At 37.2% G+C, this 17,120-nt stretch overlaps 1 protein-coding gene across 1 annotated transcript; it reads right to left on the reverse strand.

Annotated features, from left to right (window-relative positions):
• Nucleotides 1-511: 511 nt before the first annotated feature.
• On the reverse strand, nucleotides 512-14,152 carry LOC106872180 (protein lin-37 homolog). The gene is made up of 8 exons (XM_014919073.2): nucleotides 14,000-14,152; nucleotides 11,120-11,195; nucleotides 9,829-9,882; nucleotides 8,910-9,016; nucleotides 7,648-7,817; nucleotides 5,763-5,885; nucleotides 4,460-4,533; nucleotides 512-3,002 (listed from the first exon to the last, which is right to left on the reverse strand). Exons 1-8 carry the CDS (start codon nucleotides 14,010-14,012, stop codon nucleotides 2,906-2,908), a joined length of 714 nt encoding a protein of 237 aa, XP_014774559.1. The 5' UTR covers nucleotides 14,013-14,152; the 3' UTR covers nucleotides 512-2,905.
• Between the last annotated feature and the right edge of the window lie 2,968 nt (nucleotides 14,153-17,120).

Raw genomic sequence — 17,120 nt, forward strand, 5'->3', positions numbered from 1 at the left:
TTTCTAAATCTCTCAGAGAGATTTATGCAGTAGTGATACGATAAAGTAATTGTATGCAGTCAACTTAATGTGACAGTCCCATGAAGGGAATAATACTACTGCTATTTAGCCCTAGGAAGCAGCACCACTTCCTGTCGACCTTGACACATTTCCTGTGTCCTTATGTTTACAAGGGGGAGACAAACACCTCCACCCAGCTAAGCCTGCATCCAGAGACATGTTTCTGAGTCTTTGCTCGTCATCAGTCTGGAGTAGCATGGCCTGCTAGTTGGAGATGCATGTCAAGCTCTTGTAAACATATAATAATTCTAGTAAAATACATAAGGACACAGGAAATGTTTCAAGGCCGACAGGAAGTGGTGCTGCTTCCTAGGGCTAAATAGCAGTAGTATTATTCCATTTATGGGACTGTCACATTAAGTTGGCAGCATACAAATTCTTTATTAGTTTAGCTTTAATAAAGTGTGTATTTGGGGAAGAGAGAAATAAATTTTAAAAAAAACAACACAAGTAAAATTTAATTCTTTTTAATGAAGTGACATTTTTACAATCATCAAAAATATTCAACCATATTATATTGGTTGTAAAAGTTAATATCACATTAATTTCAACAATGAAATTCAAGTTCTGTTTTGTTAACAGTGTGTGAGTGAGTGAGTGAGTGAATGTGTGTGTGTAAGAGAGAGAGAGACAGAGACAGAGAGAGTAGAGGAAGAATGACAATAAGAAAGAGAAGGGAAGAAAAAAAAAACAAAGTGGAAGAGAGAAAGGAAACAGAGTGAGTGAGTGAGGGAGAGGAAAAAAAAGGGAAAATCAGTTTGGTGAGAAGAAAAATTTGGAAATTTTCTACAAAATTAATTTTCAACTGCATAAAAATAAATAAATAAATATATGATAAAGTGGACAAAATAGATATGCAAGCTTTTAAAGAATATTTAAAGAAGTGTAAGGAAATGCTAGTCATTTTTGGCAGCAGAATGATTAGTTTTGGGAGTAAGAAGAATGAAAATCTATTGATACAGATGTGAGTTTGATTTAGTTTTTGTGTGCAGTTTTTAATACAACATAAAATGTAGTTTTGACATGTCTACACAATATATTAGTAAGCTAATATCAAAGATGGTTGCTTGAGACAGCTGACAACTGTTGCTTGTAATGTCTTCTTCACTTCTGACTTTCAACTCTGGTTTTTTTTTTTTTTTGCCTTACAAGACCTATCTTTGATTAAAGCTTGGTGCCTGGAGTTGTGGAATTCATAGGTGTTATTGCCAGGAATGTGGTTCCAAAGACATGGCAGTCCCAATGTTAAGAATATCAAAGTAGTTGTTATGATGTGAGAAACAGCGTTTGACAGCTGTCCTTTGAATCTTGTGTAACATAAACAAATCTTCCCTGCCATATTTAACATTATATCAGTTATACAATGTGCCAAGGTAGAGAAACTCAGGTTTTCCTGTCATTTACTGTGTTTGTGTAGACACACATACACACACAAAAAAAAATTTGATTTACATAAAGATTTATATGAGAAACTTAAAAAAGAGGCAATGGACACAGCATTAACATAATGGAAATAAGTAAAGTTACGAATATACGTAATATTGGTACATATTGATGATAAAGATAAAAATAATAGATTGACTGAGATATTGAAACAAAATGAAATGTTAGAAACAATCTGGAAGTCTATCTATATTCATCCATATCCAAACTAATAGTGCTGCATGAGTGATCTAGTTCACATGTAAATATATAAGTTACAACATTGTAAGATAATCAATATTTTTTATTAATCTCACTGACAAACAGAACTCATTGCTTTACTCTTTGCAATCAGAGAATACCAGTCAATGAATGATTGTCTCCATTGTTTCAGATTGGTCAGAAATGTATTTTAAATGTTACCTTTTCTTCCATAACAGCAAAAGAAAAACAGCTAGAATTGGGTATCAAGACCTGGACACAGATTCAGCTTACCAGAAGCTTTCTTTCTACCCTTTACTGATTGCCTCCAAATAAGTAATCAACTTAACCTTAGATCTTTGTTTTCGTTTTTATTGTTGACAATATTTAGATAGAAAGCATGCATTTTAAAGATATAGCAAAAATCTAACAACTTGTCTTCTTCAAATCATTAGACCATGATAAATTGTCATTTACAGACAAGCTGATAATCACTCGAGTCATTAAAACATATTTTGTGGCACATTAAATTCGCTTCCATAATCAGATTTTAATTTTTTTCTTACTAAGCACAAGGCCAGTTTTAGCAGAAGTGGGACACCTTTAAATCAACCCCAGTATACAAGCAGTATTATCTTTTTTTGATGTATTAAAGACAAAGTTGACTGCATAAAATCAAACCCTGAACAGTTGACATAATGAATCAATTCCAGTGAAGTCTTCTGCTCAAGATTTGACTGAATTAGTCATCTTCATAACCATCTTATTATCAAATAATTGATAAGAGAACACTGAAATATGAATACCTTTTTTTCTTCAGTCATAAAATGTTTTGACATTTTACAAGAGGAGTTTGAAGAACAATTTCTGTTTTATAACAGCAGATTATAAAAAATATAAAGGACAAACATAAACTCTTGTTTTATTGGAAGTTTTAAATTGAAGCCAAGTATATTTGGAGAAGGTTTTGTCCCAACAAGTTTATCTGCTTTTTACTTGTTTGATCACAATTTCCTTGGTCACTCATCAAAAGAGTTTATTTGATGAGTTTTACCCACTTTAGACAATAAATTTCAAATGATGCCTCTGTAATATTCATTTAAATTATGCAATGAAATTCATTGATTCTGTTTCTGATAAAGAAAAGAAAAAAAATATAAAATTAAATTTTTTTTTTTTTTACAGATATCATTCTAAATAAGAATTATTTTCCAATTTGATATCATGACTCCTTACATAGATGTCTATCAAACATCTCTTTCAACAAATTCAAACTACGGGCATATTGCATTTCGTTTCGGCGGGATGATTCTTTCCATCTGTGTAGAAATTGAAGCAGAACAATTACTTGATGACCACAAAATAATAAAAAAGTAATAATAAAAGCAATTAGCAGAAGTTCATTAAATAATCATAAATAATCTATTAAAAAAAAAAGAGATATACAATATTAACACAGAGGTGGATCTCAGTTGTATGATGAGGAGGATTCAGCTGTTTCATCATCATCATTTAATGTCTGTTGTCCATGCTGGCATTAGTTGGACAGTGTGACCAGAGCTGGCAAGTCATGGGGCAGCACCAGGCTCCAATTGTCTATTTTGGCTGGGTTTCTATGCCATGCTGGCATAGGTTGGAAAGTTTGACTGTGGACTGGCAAGCCAGCAAGCTGTGCCAATCTGATCTGGCATGGTTTCTACAGCTGGATGCCCTTCCTAATGCCAACCACTCTGAGAGTGTAGTGGGTGCTTTTTACGTGCCACCAGCACAGGAGCCAGTCCGGGAAGGGGGGGACTGGCATCGACCACATTTGGATGGTACTTTTTATGTGTCACCAGCACGGGTGCCAATCAGGCAGCACTGGCATCAGCCACAACTACAATTCCCATTTTGATTTGGATTTTTGATTTTACTTGACTCAGTAGGTCTTCTCAGGTGCAACTTATTGCCTGATGATTCAAGGGTACTTTTAAATGGGCTGGTTATGCGACACTGGTATAGGCTACGCCTGTGTTCTCACTTTGCAATAACAGCCTAGCTTTCACCTCTTTCCAAATGCTGTATTCTTTTCATTTCTGACTGCAATGTTAGAGTTACATGCTTTCTTTAACAATTTCCATAAACTGGTCACTCTTATTAACATTGTAACCCTAATGGTTGGGCAATATGTAAATAGATAAAAATGGCATGCTGGCAGAATTGTTAGCATACCAGGCAAAATGCTTTGTGGCATTCTGCCCATCTTTACATTCTGAGTTCAAATTCCACAGCTGTCAGCTTTGCCTTTTATCCATTGGGGATCTATAAAATAAGTACAAGTTGAGTGCTAGGGTCAATGTAATCGACTTACTCCCTCCTCCCAAATTGCTGGCCTTGTGCCAAAATTTGAAAACAATATATAAATAGATAAAGGCACATACAAAACACATAGGCGCTGGACATTGCTCTTTTCAGCTTCAATGTAAATAATGTTGGAGTAACACCAGAAATCAATGACTGCTTGAATGGTTGTTCAGCTAAAGGCACCCAAAGGCCAGGCAGGGGTTTTAAATTGGGCAATAGATTAGATTTCGCCACTCAAGAACAGAAACAATGGGTTTCTACAGTTTCTGACTTTACCTACAAGGCTTTGGTCAACCTGAGGCTATAATAGAAAACACTTTCTCAAGATGCTGTGCAGAGGAACTGAACCCAAAACCAATGTAAACTTAAAGCGAACCAGCCTCATATAGAACTGAACACCATACCATTTCAATATTCATAAGCCTGAACTTACTTGTGTCGAATACGCTTCCAACGAGTCATGTGACTTAATAAAAGATCGTCTTGAGATGGAGCTTTGTCAGGATCCTACAAATAAAACAGTTTTAAATATAAACCAATGGTTACACAGTTTAACATCTAAGGAACAACATTTACAATTTGGATCTTAGCTTTTTCAACTTGGGTCTTTTAATCTTTAGGATCATCTGTGCTCCGAATGGCTCCCGTGCCAGTGGCATGTCAAAAGCTCTATCCGAACGCAATGGAGAGGGTCATAGCCCAACTAATTAGGGAGAGAGTCTGCTTAGATGAGATAGAGTTCGGTTTTGTGCCAGGTAGAAGCACCTCTGATGCTATATTCTTGGTACGGTAAGTGCAGGAGAAATACCTAGCCAAAGATAAACCCCTATACTTGACTTTTGTAGACTTGGAGAAAGCCTTTGACAGGGTCTCCCCTTATCTGGTGGGTGATGCAGAAGCTGGGGATTGACAAGTGGTTAATAAGAGCTGTACAGGGATGTCATTAGTAAGGTAAGGGTTGGCAATGAGTATAGCGAAGAATTCCGGGTAGAAGTAGGGGCTCCCCAAGTATCAGCTCTCAGCCCCTTCTTATTCATCATAGCGCCCTGAGAGAAAAGTTGGACATAAGAAGCATCAGATGTGGTATGCAAGAGATGACTGCACTGGTATGGTGTGGAAGGCTGCACCAGATTTCAGCCTGATTTCGAATGGTTTCTACAGCAGGATGCTCTTCCTAACACCAACCACTCCAAGAGTTTAATGGGTACTTTTACGTACCATTTACGTGATGCTGGTGTGCATTTACATGTCACCGGCATAGGTGCCAGTTTGTGTGACACCAGTATCTGCCACGACTGCGATTTTGCTCAGCTTGATGGGTCTTCTTCTCAAGCACAACATAATGCCAAATGTCTTGGTCATTGCCTCCATGAGGCCCAAAACTCAAAAGGGACTCAGCCATTTTGCCTTGGTCAGGCCCAACACTTAAGCGGAACTCAGCCATTTTACCTCAGCCAGGCCCAATTCTTGAGAAGAACTCAGTCACTTTGCCTCCATGAGGCCCAATGCTTGAAAGGAACTCAGCCACCTTGCCTCTATCAGGCCCAACACTCAAAAGGGATTCAGCCACTTTGCTTCCGTCAGGCCCAACATTCAAGAGGAACCCAGTCACTTTGCCTTCATGAGGCCTCTCTTTATATTACCCTCCGAACAAGAACAGGTGTAAATAATAATAATAATAATAATAAAAAGTACTGTAAATAGAAAGATTGTGAAATCATTGAAATTAAACTTACAGCATAAATATCTAGTCTACTTGAAAGTTGAGGAATGGGAGAAGGAATCCGTAAATCAACATATTGATCTTCTCTTTTTATTGGAGATGGTAAGTGGTATATATTGCCATCTTTATTTACAGTCTGAAAAGAAAAGGAGAAATTAAAAAGAAATGTTTCAATCGAAGAGATACCTAAAGACGTATTACAAAACATGACAGTGTTTACAGAATCTCTTGTATTTAGCAAAAGTTGACCCAGGTTTACTTCAGCAAGAATTCAAACAAAAACCACATGATTTATATAAATTGCTGTACAGATTTTGATTGCACAAGGAGGACACGTATGTGCATTCAGATGCTCTACATCTTCCTATACTAAGCAAAGTTTGTAATTGCAACTCAGATGGAATTCAGTCTGAAGAACTCTTTTACTTGATAGTATTTTAACTTCTACCAGAAATGGAATTTTTGCAAAAATATCAAAAGCAAAGTAGCAGCTAAAATACTCTATAAGGCATTCAATTGGTTCATTTTATTTGATTAGTATATACCAATTAATGAATTACAAAAGAAAAGGAGTTAAGTAAACATCTTTATTAGTTTACAGTTGTTTCTGCTATAAGAAGCAGTGAGCTCACAGCCAAGTGCTTGTACAGCATCCTACAGCTTCTTCAGAGCCATTAACCCATAAAGTGTTGGGATTTGCACTTATATAGCATGGACTGCTGAGCACAATTTATGAAAATGAGACTACCATGCACACATAAAAAAACAAAAATATATAAATAATATACAAAAATGTATATATAAATAATGTAATATGGCTTGAGGGTGAGAAACCACACCCAGAAATATACAATTGCATAAATGTATTCACATACACACATACATCTATGCATGCATACATACATATGCACTTGAGAAGACCCATCAAGCCAAGTGAAATCACAGTCAGGCAACTGGTAGCTGTGCCAGTGGCACATGAAAGCACCCATTACACTCTCAGAGTGGTTGGCATTAAGCAGGGCATCCAGTCATAGAAACCATGCTAAATCAGAGTAAAGTCTGGTATGGCCTTCCAGTTTGCCAGCCCTGGTCAAACTGTCCAGCCCATGCCAGCATAGATAACGGACATTAAATGATTGGCTGATGCCAGTGCCACCTGACTGGCTCCTGTGCTGGTGGCATGCAGTAAGCACCATTCATGCATGGGTCGTTACTAGTGTTGCCTGACTGGCTCTCTGTGCTGGTGGCACGTAAAAAGCACCATCCAAAATGTGGCCGATGGCAGTGCCACCTGACTGGCTCCTATGGTGGTGGCACATAAAAGCACCCACTACACTCTCGGAGTGGTTGACGTTAGGAAGGGCATCCAGCTGTAGAAACATTGCCAGATTAGATTGGAGCCTGGTCCAGCCTACTGGCTTGCCTGTCCTCAGGCAAACCATCCAATCCATGCCAGCATAGAATATGGACGTTAAACGATGATGATGATATATATATATATAGGCACAGGCATGACCTGTGAGGTTAATAAGCTCACTTTGCAACTATGGGCAAGTGTCTTCTACTTAAGCCCCAGGCCAACCAATGCCTTGTTTTGTTTCAGTGTACGCTGTACTGCAGAAGATATCTACAGACTTTTAAGTAACAATGTATGTATTTACAAATGTAAACACTAAATACTTCCTCAAGCATTGTAGACAGTGTTGGCTAAAAACAAAAGCCCTGCTACTATATTCTGTAGGAGAGTAAAATCTTGAAAGATAACCCTGTTACTGTACCAGTAATGCATTAATGCTCGCTCATACCAGTGTCTACTTGCACAAAAAGTAACCAACCAACTTTCCAGTCATAAGAAAGAAATTAGTATAAAGCAAGTTAATAACAAAATATACAATTACATCTTCATCAGTTTGTGCATCTGACTCAGGACTAGAAGAGCGATTTTGGTTATTTAGGTTGTTGTGAGGTTGATTTTTAATCCAAGAACGGCAAATCGGATAGAGAGGTGTATTTTCATTGAATTGAGCCAGGTCTACACTCCGATCAAATAATTTCATCACATGAGTATCTGAAGACAATAAATGAATAAAACAGAAGATTAACATAGGAAAACACACAGTTTATATAAAAACATAGAATGAGGTTTATTTCGACATATATAAAGTACAGTCGTCGCTCATTTGTGAGCGAGAATGAATTGATAACATGAAATGAAGTGTCTTGCTCAAGGATACAACACGTCATCCAGGAACTGAAACCATGATGTTACAATTATGTGTCTTCTACTATATATATATATATATATATATATATATATATATATATATATATATATATATATATATATATGTATATATCATCATCATCATATATATATGACAGATTTCTTTCACTTTTCATCTTTTAAATCTACTCACAAGGCATTGATGTGCTTGAGGCTATAGTAGAAGACACTTGCACAAGGTGCCACGCAGTGGAACTGAACCCAAAATCACGTGGTTGGGAAGCCAACTTCTTACCACACACCCACATTTGCACCTACATTCAATTGCAAATGTGCTGATCAGTGTAGTATTTTGTCATCAAACATCTTCCTTTAGACAATGTGTGTTCATAACACACATGACTCATTGATGTAAGAGTACTTTGGAAACACTAGTGATTTGCAGTCCAGATCTACTAGAACGTATTAAGAATGGATAGATGTGTTACGGCTTAGATTCTCATTGATTTGCATCCCATGAATATATATATATATATATATATATATACTGTTAATTACTATCTACACTTGAAATTGTTCAGAATCATAAAATTTTTGAAACTGTTTAGGACACTTTTGAACAGAACAATTTTCATGTTAGGAACTCTTGAAAATGGAATACAATATTGTTGTTTAACCTAATGTCAGCTATGACTGAGCAACCATTCTGTCCTGTTTGTATATCAAGGACTAAAATACTGTTCAACATAACCTTCTTTTTTATGATAGCAGGGTATGATTTGAAGGAGCTATTTGACTGTTATTTCTAGCAATTTGAGTAACTATGCAATGCATAGTGGTGGTGCTGGTGGTGAAAGTAGTTCTACTACTACTACTACTACTACTGCTGCTGCTGCCATTTATTCGGTGAATGTAAAATTCGAGCGTAAAACTTACGGTGATACTGTCCAATGTCTGACCCTGCTGAATCTTCTTTTCGTTTACGTTTCCGACTGACTTTGGATAAACTTGATTTCCGTGGTGATTGTTGTGGTGATGGCAATCTGCAAACGGAGAGATCACAATATTTCAAAAACATAAATGAAGAAATTATCCTGGGCAAGTCATGAAACTGCTGCATCCAGTGATGAGGCTCCAGCTTGGGAATCCAGGAATTTTGGGGACTGTGGAGTTACTCCTTAGATACAATTATTCCCAGGCCTGCTCTAGCCGGGGTTATATGACTTGTGAAGGGCTTCAGTGATGGGCCTGATAGCAGAAGATGGCTCTGTCCTATGGTTAAGGAGCAGAGGACTTGGAGATGGACAGGCCCCTAGGTGTATACTCCACAGGCCCACCAAAGTGCAGATATGCCCTGATGTAACACAAGCCAATTCTCTGCCTACAGATTAAATAGACCTTATTCCCTCGAGGATAAGCTCAGGAGAGTGGGAAACCAGCTGAAGACTTCTGTTGATTAAACTAACAGAAGGCGATGGGAAATCGCTGCTGTATTTACCCCAAGAAAAAAGAAATTGTTTGATAAGTAATAGGTGTTTCTCCCAACCTGAATCCTAGATTTCCGAGTGCTTGTTTAACTCAGTGGTTCTCAACCGAGCTCAATATAAGATTTTGTCATTAAAATTTATGTACAATAGATTGCTTATACTTCAACAATACACAAAATATTCTTTTTTTTTTTCTACAATTCCTAATAATATTTAATTCTAAAAATATAATGGGATTTTTTTAAACATCAAATTGTTACGAGGGTCCACTCAAATAAAAAAAGGAATCAAAGGAGTCATTGGTAAAAAATGGTTGGGAACCACTGGTTTGAATTATTGGAACACATGAAATAAAAGAAAATAATTACCGCTGAGGTGGTTCAGGCTGAGTGTTAACACAGTCAGGTTCACTAGAAGCTGGGCTGCAATGAAAATAACAAAGATAGATATATTTAATATATAGCTTTCATTTTGTGTTCAGGTGTCAGGTTTACACTGCAGAAAGTAAGAGATTTGCAAATGTTCTACAGCATGAGGCGTTCAGGATTGCAAAGCAGTGTATCAGAGAGAATAGAGATGTGGTGGATGAGAAATGTGTGCAAATGGATAATGGTATGCATGCACTCAGTGACTCAGGGAAGAAAGAGGCATGGAAGTGTCGCTATGAAAGGTTACTAAACATAGAAAATGAATGGGAGAAGGAGAGTCTTTTAAATGTCGAACCAATTGAAGGACCAGTCATCAGGGTTGATAGCAGCATAATAGATAAGGCAATCAAGGATATGAAGACTGGGAAAGTCCCCAGACCATCAAGAATGACTACTGAGATGATTAAAATATCCAACGGTGTAGGATACAGCCTAGTCACCCATATAGTTAATCAGGTTATTCAGGAAGGCACCATCCCCAATGTATAATAGTAGTATTATAGTTAGATACTATAAGGGTTAAAGGTGATGCCTTAGATAGAAACAACTACAGAGATATCAAACTACTAGACCAGGTCTTGAAAGTTACAGAGGGAATTATAGTTCAGTTGATTGGAAATAGAATTAAACTAGATGAGATGCAATTTGGTTTTGTACCTGGGAAGAGTACCACAGATGCCATTGTCCAGGTAAGAAACAGCTTTATGTCAGGTGATGAGAGGTTAAAGCATGGCAGAGGGACAAGAAAAGGTGTCTTGCTGTAAAGTAGATACATGGTTACCACAGTTGGAAAAGAAAGAGGATGATGGTGAAGATGGACCTTTCATTTAGGTTGTCACTGTTAATGTCAGCACAATGGTAGCTAAGTCTAACAAAATAGTTGAGATATTAGAGCAGAGTCGATGTATGAGATATAAGATGGAGAGTCACTAATGGATCCCCACTAACCTTGCAGAATCCAACTACCTTCAGCTCTTCAACTAAGATGGCTCTACAAGAAGTGCTCTTGAAAATATTGATACTAAATATGGCTGTGTGGTAAATAAGTTCACTTTACAACAATGTAATTTTAGCTTGAGTTTCACTGCAAGACACCTTGGACAAGTGTCTTCCACTGTAGCCACAAGCTGACCAAAGCTTGGTAAGTGTCAAGTGAAAGGAATCCATTGTACATGTATCACCTGAAAGAAACTCAAAATAAAATATTTTAAAAACAATTAGATATATTTACCTTTCTTTTTTCTCGATTAAATTCTGGAGCTTAGACTCTAAACGTTGTCGGGCTAATTTCACATCAATAGTCCCTCCTGAAAAAAAAATTTGTTATCATTAATTGAATGTTAGTTTCTCAAGAGGGAGAGAGAGCAAGTCCCAATATGTGTGTGTGTGTGTGTGTGTGTGTGTATGTATGTATGTATGTATGCATGCATGTTGGGTACTATGTTTGTTTTAACTTCTATTTTATAATCAAATGAGATTTTAGTAACACCAGTTTCAAATCCCTGTACTCTGAGTTCAAATTCTGCCAACTCTTTCAGGGTTGATACACAAGAATACCAATCTAAGATGTTTGATTCAATTTATCACCCACTAAGAGTATATTGGGTGCTTTTTGTGGCACCAACACTGGTGGGTGGTGAGGGCCACCTTGAAGCTTGCAAAGCAAAAAAGAAAAGCCAGCCCATGATGGATGAAACAGATTTATTTGAGAGAATGCTAGAAAAGAATAATAAAGGGAACAGTGTTGAGGGAGGGAGTAATGGATGAGACAGGGGAGAAGGAAAGAAAGAATAATGTCAAGGATTAGGGTGAAGCAGAAGTGCTAACTGACCCAATTCATCACTAGGTAGACCCAGTGATGAGGTGGATCAGTTAGCTTGTCATAACTGCAAGGGTTGGCCAGTTCAGGTTCATCAGGGTTCCAAGTCAGTTCTTATTGGAGTTATACAAGTTTACTGAGAGAGAGCAATCAAGAAGAGAACAACAGAGATACTGATAAGGATGGTGGGGAAGTCTATGGATCTCATGATTCCTGCAGCCAATTAAAAATACTGATAGGAAGGAAACAGAAAGTCAGATGTGGTGTTGAGGCCAACCTTGTAAGAAAGATGTTTGGGTAAGCAACATAAGTGATTATCTCATCAGAATAAGAACTTATAGAATATCAAGCACAGGGAACTTCATCCTCTGTGGAACAAAATTTACTAGTTGATGTGTTGTTTTCAGATACTTGCAAACCCTCTGCTAATCATCAGTTCTGTTTGAATGAAGTTAAAACTTTTATAGATGGTTTCCTTGGGAACCAGCCGAGCGGAAGAAGTAATCATGGAAAATATTTTAGAAAACAAAAATTCCACCAAGATAATATCCCTTCTGAAATCAGTGGCAATGTCGTAATTCTATCACCTACTAATTTTAATCATTAAAACTGAAATGACATAGTGGATTATCATGGCTATGGCGGGGGCATGTGTTTTTGGAGTATACCCTGACAATATGGACCAGTTACTGAGCACAATAACTGGTAAACGAAGCAAGTATTGAACACCTTCCATACTGTATTAAAATAGCAACTGAAGAATGGTCAACATGTAAATATAACTGATGATGGTGTGAATAGAAAATTGATCACAAGAAAGGTGGTAGGTCTAATAGAAGAAACCAAGATCAAGACATTTAAATTACATAAACCAAAAGTTATGCGTAGATTTGTTGAAAATTCACAAATTATATTAGAACGAAATAATATCAAAACTATATGGTATGCTCTAATTAGATATGAAAGATTTTGGTTGGAGAATTGATCATATCCATAAAAGGTTATGTAATATGGAATGGGCTTACGATTCGTGAAAGGAAGAGTGCACGTTAAAGGGGGTACACAACTTCTAGCAGATGTAGGTTATTTACTGTTTGTAACTAAATTCAATGACGGTACTGGATTTTTAAAGGACATTTGAGCAATAATTTGCGAATTGCAGAGAGAAGCAGAGAATGTGAAAGAAAGGATTTGAGATCGAAGATCTAAGTGTAACAGGGCTACAAGAATAATGCCTCTATAATATCAATATAGGAAATTAATAAAACTGCGATTACTAATAACCTACATTCATGTTGAAATCATAAAGCTATGGATCTTCCCATATCTTTGAAATAGTAATGTTATATAATCACAATCGATTACAATATATGACTCGAAAGTTAGACAACAAAGTGTACTACTTTCTACCTTAAGGTTATAGATAGCCGTTAATGATTAAACTTTCCCTATTGAGGTCAATGTTACAGGTGTGCCATCTGGAATATTTAGACACTACAGTGACCAATGGTGGCATTATTTTCATCCATACAAAATATGCGACGTATCATTTATTAAACACTATCTGGAAAAACCTCATCGAAAACATCGCATATATTTAGAAAGAAACTAATGCCTTTAATTGATACATTTCAATCTGACAATCATGTGTACCTAAATTTCACTTGATTTAGATCTCCCTTATTGATCGGTGGTTTGGGGTTAATAAAGAGAAATGAGAAGTGACAAATAATGATTTTTTTCCGGAATAATGCAAGATTATTTCCCTATACCGTATGTTGAAATGGTTAGTGTTTTGCGATTCTTAGATTTTTTTTTAGTATCGGTTAAATATTTACAACAATGTAGAAAGCATGCTTGGAAAGTAACTATTATTCTTTTAAATAAATATATACTCAGGTTAGTTCGATGTCTGATATATATTGAATAAGTCCGTAATTTTATTAAGTGATCATTCATTAAAATGTAATATTTGTAAACATGTTAAATGTTGTTGGAGGTAAAACTCCTTGGGAAGCAAAGCTGCGACGCGGTTTCGATCCCCAGTTGGAGCTATTTCACCTCAATTACGTATCTAGTGTTCTTCGGAAAGGAATGAATGCTACACATTCCCAATTCCTTTATAAATCTGAGCTTGTATACCGATGTAAGAGAACAAATATAAACGGAAAACATAAAGACAACACCATTTATAATGTTAGTGTGCGCTTAAAGGAAACTGTGTTAATGAAAACAATGAATAAAAATTGAAACTGAATTAATTTAAACCGAACGAGAAAGAAATGTAATTACTTTTGGAAGACATTTTGCAATAGTTGTCGATGTAATTTCATTCAATTCGTTCATATATTCTATTTTGCTAAGAGATGTCTCGCCGTCGTATTACACAACTTACAAACTGTATAGGCCGCCATTACCACTTAGGAAGACGTCATTGTTACGGCGTTTCTCATTGGCTAATTCTATCCCTCCCTCACCTTGGTCTTTACTATTTATATCCGTGTTAGATATTTACGAGAGATCCCCTATAGGGCTGCTCAACCTGCTAGAAATAGCAGCAACGAATATCTCCCCTCAAATCAGCTGTTGTCTTATGAGAACACATTGGGATAATGTAATTCTAGATGTACATAAAGACGGGTTGCGGTTACGGTTGGAATGCGTTTGATCATGGGCCTGCTCCATCAGGGCCGACCTGAAGTTAAACATCTCGGGTAAACGAACGAACGAAAGCGCCTCTTTGTGGTCAATCGATCTGTGAGAAATAATAGTCAAATCTTACTCAACTCGCACCACACTGTCTTTAAAAAAAGAAGGGTGCATTGAACCATGTAGTTCTAGATATACAAAATGATGAGATGATCACGGCTGGAATCTAATTCTATCCCTCCCTCACTTTCATCTTTACTATTTATATCCGTGTTAGATATTTACGAGAGATCCCCTATAGGGCTGCTCGACCTGCTAGAAATAGCAGCAGCAAATATCTCCCTCAAATCTTATGAGAATACATTGGGATAATGTAATTCTAGATGTACATAAAGACGGGTTACGGTTACGGTTGGAATGCGTTTGATCATGGGCCTGCTCCATCAAGGCCGACCTGAAGCTAAACATCTAGGGTAAACGAACGAACGAAAGCGCCTCTTTGTGGTCAATCGATCTGTTAGAAATAATAGTAAAATCGTACTCAACTCGCACCAAACTGTCTTTAAAAAAAGAAGGTTGCATTGAGCAATGTAGTCCTAGATATACAAAATGATCACGGCTGGAAAGCCTTTGATCATGGGTTTGCTCATTCAGGCGGAAACAACAACACAGGCGAGCGAGCCAACGAGGAAATCTTTACCTCAGCGGTTCTCAACCATGGCTCCCAGGGCCGCATCCGGCTCTCAAACATTCTTCTGGTGGCCCTTGATGGTCTTCCTTCTAGAAATATAATAAACTTTTGTTTAATTGACTTGTGTTTTACTTTATTTGGTGCAGACACTTAAAAAAATGTTTGGTATCTGGCCCGGATATTAAAAAGATTGGGAACCTCTGCTCTACGTGGACGTTCAATCTGCCAGAAACAGCAGCTAAATATTCCTCATATCATACATCACAATCTCAAAAAACAAATAAAAAGGACATGTTAACAACATATGAAACAAACTAATCTCGCACAGTTAAGTTGTTGTCGTTTAGCCCCAAGTCACTTCTGATCAAATAATCGAAGTCATTCTAACAGCTGTCGCATTTTATATTTGAGCAGTTGATCTCAGACTACATTACCTAATAGATCCCTCCTGTACACACGGTAGGATGTAAATTGTCTGTTATTTCTAGCGTGTCGAGTGACCAAATTGTTGGGTGATTTATGAAGTCGTTAGTCCCCCGTCAATCCTAATTCCTTAATTTATCAGATTGATCAAAGACGTTCCAGCTATAACTATCTAGTCTTATTGTATGTCAAAGACTACATTATCCAATGTGTCTGTTACACACGCACACACACACACACACACACACACACACACATCAAAAGCCTTAAATATTACTACCCTGTATAATGATTGTATTTCAGTTTACTAATTAAAAACACGAATAAATTTAAATAAATCAAACGTATTTTATGCAACACTTTTGTAGTTGATGATAAACACTCGTTTCTTTGTTTTTTACTTTGATTCAGTGTAGCTTCTTTTTTTTCTCACTTTGTCCACCATTTTATATGTACAGAGTTTGAATGATTGTCCAGTGATCCCACAGGGCAATACCATTGACTAGATATCATAAAGTAAAAGTTATTAATATGTTCAGTCAGTTGTTAGGTTTTAATTCCTGCTTCTAGCCTCTTCATTTGAGTTATGTCACTAATTGGATAGAATGGGATATGAACAGAACGTTTGCTTTGCACTTCCTCTATAAATGCCTTGGCTCACTCCTTGTTTTACCAAACATCATCTTGTGATGCATCTGGACACATCATCAATGATGTTTCTTGGGGTCATTAGGTGTGTCAGGTCTTTCAACATCAGACACCTTCAACCAAGAGACCCAGCCAGGATTGATTGAGCCTCAGCTTGTGTCCAGTTAGCACCACCCCAGGTAGCACTGCTCTTTCCAGGGTTGAAGACCTCCTGACCTCCGCTCCACAGTCAACCTGAAGGCCTTCTACCTACTGGCCCCTACAATACCAAATATGTTGTAAGATCTGCAGAGGGACTGGCCTGTAAATAATGCTCTGCATTCCATCTTAATGGGATCACACCTAGCTTGTCATTCATTGCTTTAGCATAACTCCATTAGCTCAGCATATTTCCTCCTCTTACTCTCACTTGCCTCCTTGATACAATCCTCCCATTGAATGGAAAGTTCTGACAGAGGTACCTGCTTGGATGCCTCTGAGATCAGCACATATCCTGCCTTAGTGATGTTAAGGCAACAGTTTCTAGAAGCTTCTGCTGCTTCTCCTGGTCAATTTTCAGCTCTCAAACTTTTGCTGTTACAAGTGGCATACTTAGCAGCTTATGTCTTCTACATCATGACACCTAATATAAATGTTGCTTTTCTTGGTTAGTTCTTTGATTCTCCAGTTACACTTCACATTGCATAGAATAGTCTTCTACTATAGCCTTGGGCCGACCAAAGCCTTGTGAGTGGATTTGGTAGACGGAAACTGAAAGAAGCTCATTGTATATATGTATATATATATATATATATATATATATATATGTGTGTGTGTGTGTGTGTATTTGTGTGTCTGTGTTTGTCCCCCCAAACATCGCTTGACAACCGATGCTGGTGTGTTTACGTCACCGTAACTTAGCGGTTCGGCAATAGATCGATAGAATAAGTGCTAGGCTTACAAAGAATAAGTCCTGGGGTCGATTTGCTCGACTAAAGGCGGTGCTCCAGCATGGCCGCAGTC

This window comes from Octopus bimaculoides, chromosome 4, assembly GCF_001194135.2.
Source record: "Octopus bimaculoides isolate UCB-OBI-ISO-001 chromosome 4, ASM119413v2, whole genome shotgun sequence".
Taxonomy (NCBI): domain Eukaryota; kingdom Metazoa; phylum Mollusca; class Cephalopoda; order Octopoda; family Octopodidae; genus Octopus; species Octopus bimaculoides.